The sequence below is a fragment of the Nicotiana attenuata genome, unplaced genomic scaffold (genome assembly GCF_001879085.1).
Source record: "Nicotiana attenuata strain UT unplaced genomic scaffold, NIATTr2, whole genome shotgun sequence".
Taxonomy (NCBI): domain Eukaryota; kingdom Viridiplantae; phylum Streptophyta; class Magnoliopsida; order Solanales; family Solanaceae; genus Nicotiana; species Nicotiana attenuata.
The window spans coordinates 411,153-412,092 of record NW_017670766.1 but is presented as its reverse complement, the minus strand read 5'-3'; the positions used below and the strand labels follow the sequence as shown (position 1 = coordinate 412,092).

Sequence of the window (940 nt, the reverse complement as noted above, 5' to 3'; positions counted from 1 at the left end):
TGCCTCTTCTCCTGCATCTCCGAAAAGAGAAATACCTTTACCCGTCTAGACTTGAGAACTCTAGGATTTGTTCTAAGATTATATTGAGTGGTTCCTTTTCCTCCATTTCTGCCTCTACTGGTTCTTGGTTTTGGGCTTGTTGGTGAGGTGGTGATGGGGGTTGTTGGTGTGGTTGAGGAATGTATTGCTCTTGGACTGGTGGAGGATTCTCCCAAGGCATGAAGATAGGGTTGAGTTGGGTTAGTGATTCTGGGGAAAGAATGGCATATCCATAAGAGCATTTTGAGGATATATGGGGTTGAAGTGTGGGGGTAAGTTACAATGATTTCTCATTGCATGTACTAGTTGAGGGTTCACTGAGGGAGCTAGGGGTTGTAGGATGTTGTTTAGCCAAACCTGGTTGAGGTAATTGTTCATAGCTAGTCTCATGCCCTCCGCTACTAGTTGAGCCAAATACTGGGTGTTGTGAAGTATCACAATTGAGTCTTGGCCGTTGATTTGCAGATTGAATGATACTGCATGGCCCATTAATCCCATTTCCATCCATGATACTGGTTGATAGTCCTGTGCTTGTGGTGGTTGGACGTAAATTATTTGAGGATTTTCTACTTGTGGTGGAAAGGGAGGAAGGTTCTCCATGGCAATTGCTCTGTGTTGCCTTAGGATTTGTATCAATCTGAGACGTCTCCTTATGGTTGAAGGGATTCTGGGCATTTTGATAAGGGATGGGTATCTCTAACGTTTCTAACTTAGGCGTGTGAGAAGGGCTAGGGGAAGTTTGAGAGGGATTGGGCGGTAGGGTAATGATTAGGTGTTCCGCTTGCATGGCTTTTGGTTGCCCAATGCCATGGTTTATAGATATTTCTTCTATAGGAGTAGTATCCATTGCTTGGTTGATTTGGTTGGACAAATGTAAGCCTTGGCCATCTTTTTTTGCCAT

General features: G+C 44.1%; 1 protein-coding gene across 1 annotated transcript; it reads right to left on the bottom strand.

Annotated features, from left to right (window-relative positions):
- Positions 1-316: 316 nt before the first annotated feature.
- LOC109243121 lies at positions 317-940 on the bottom strand. Its single transcript, XM_019410021.1, has one exon. The coding sequence runs from the start codon at positions 938-940 to the stop codon at positions 317-319; it is 624 nt and encodes a 207-aa protein (XP_019265566.1).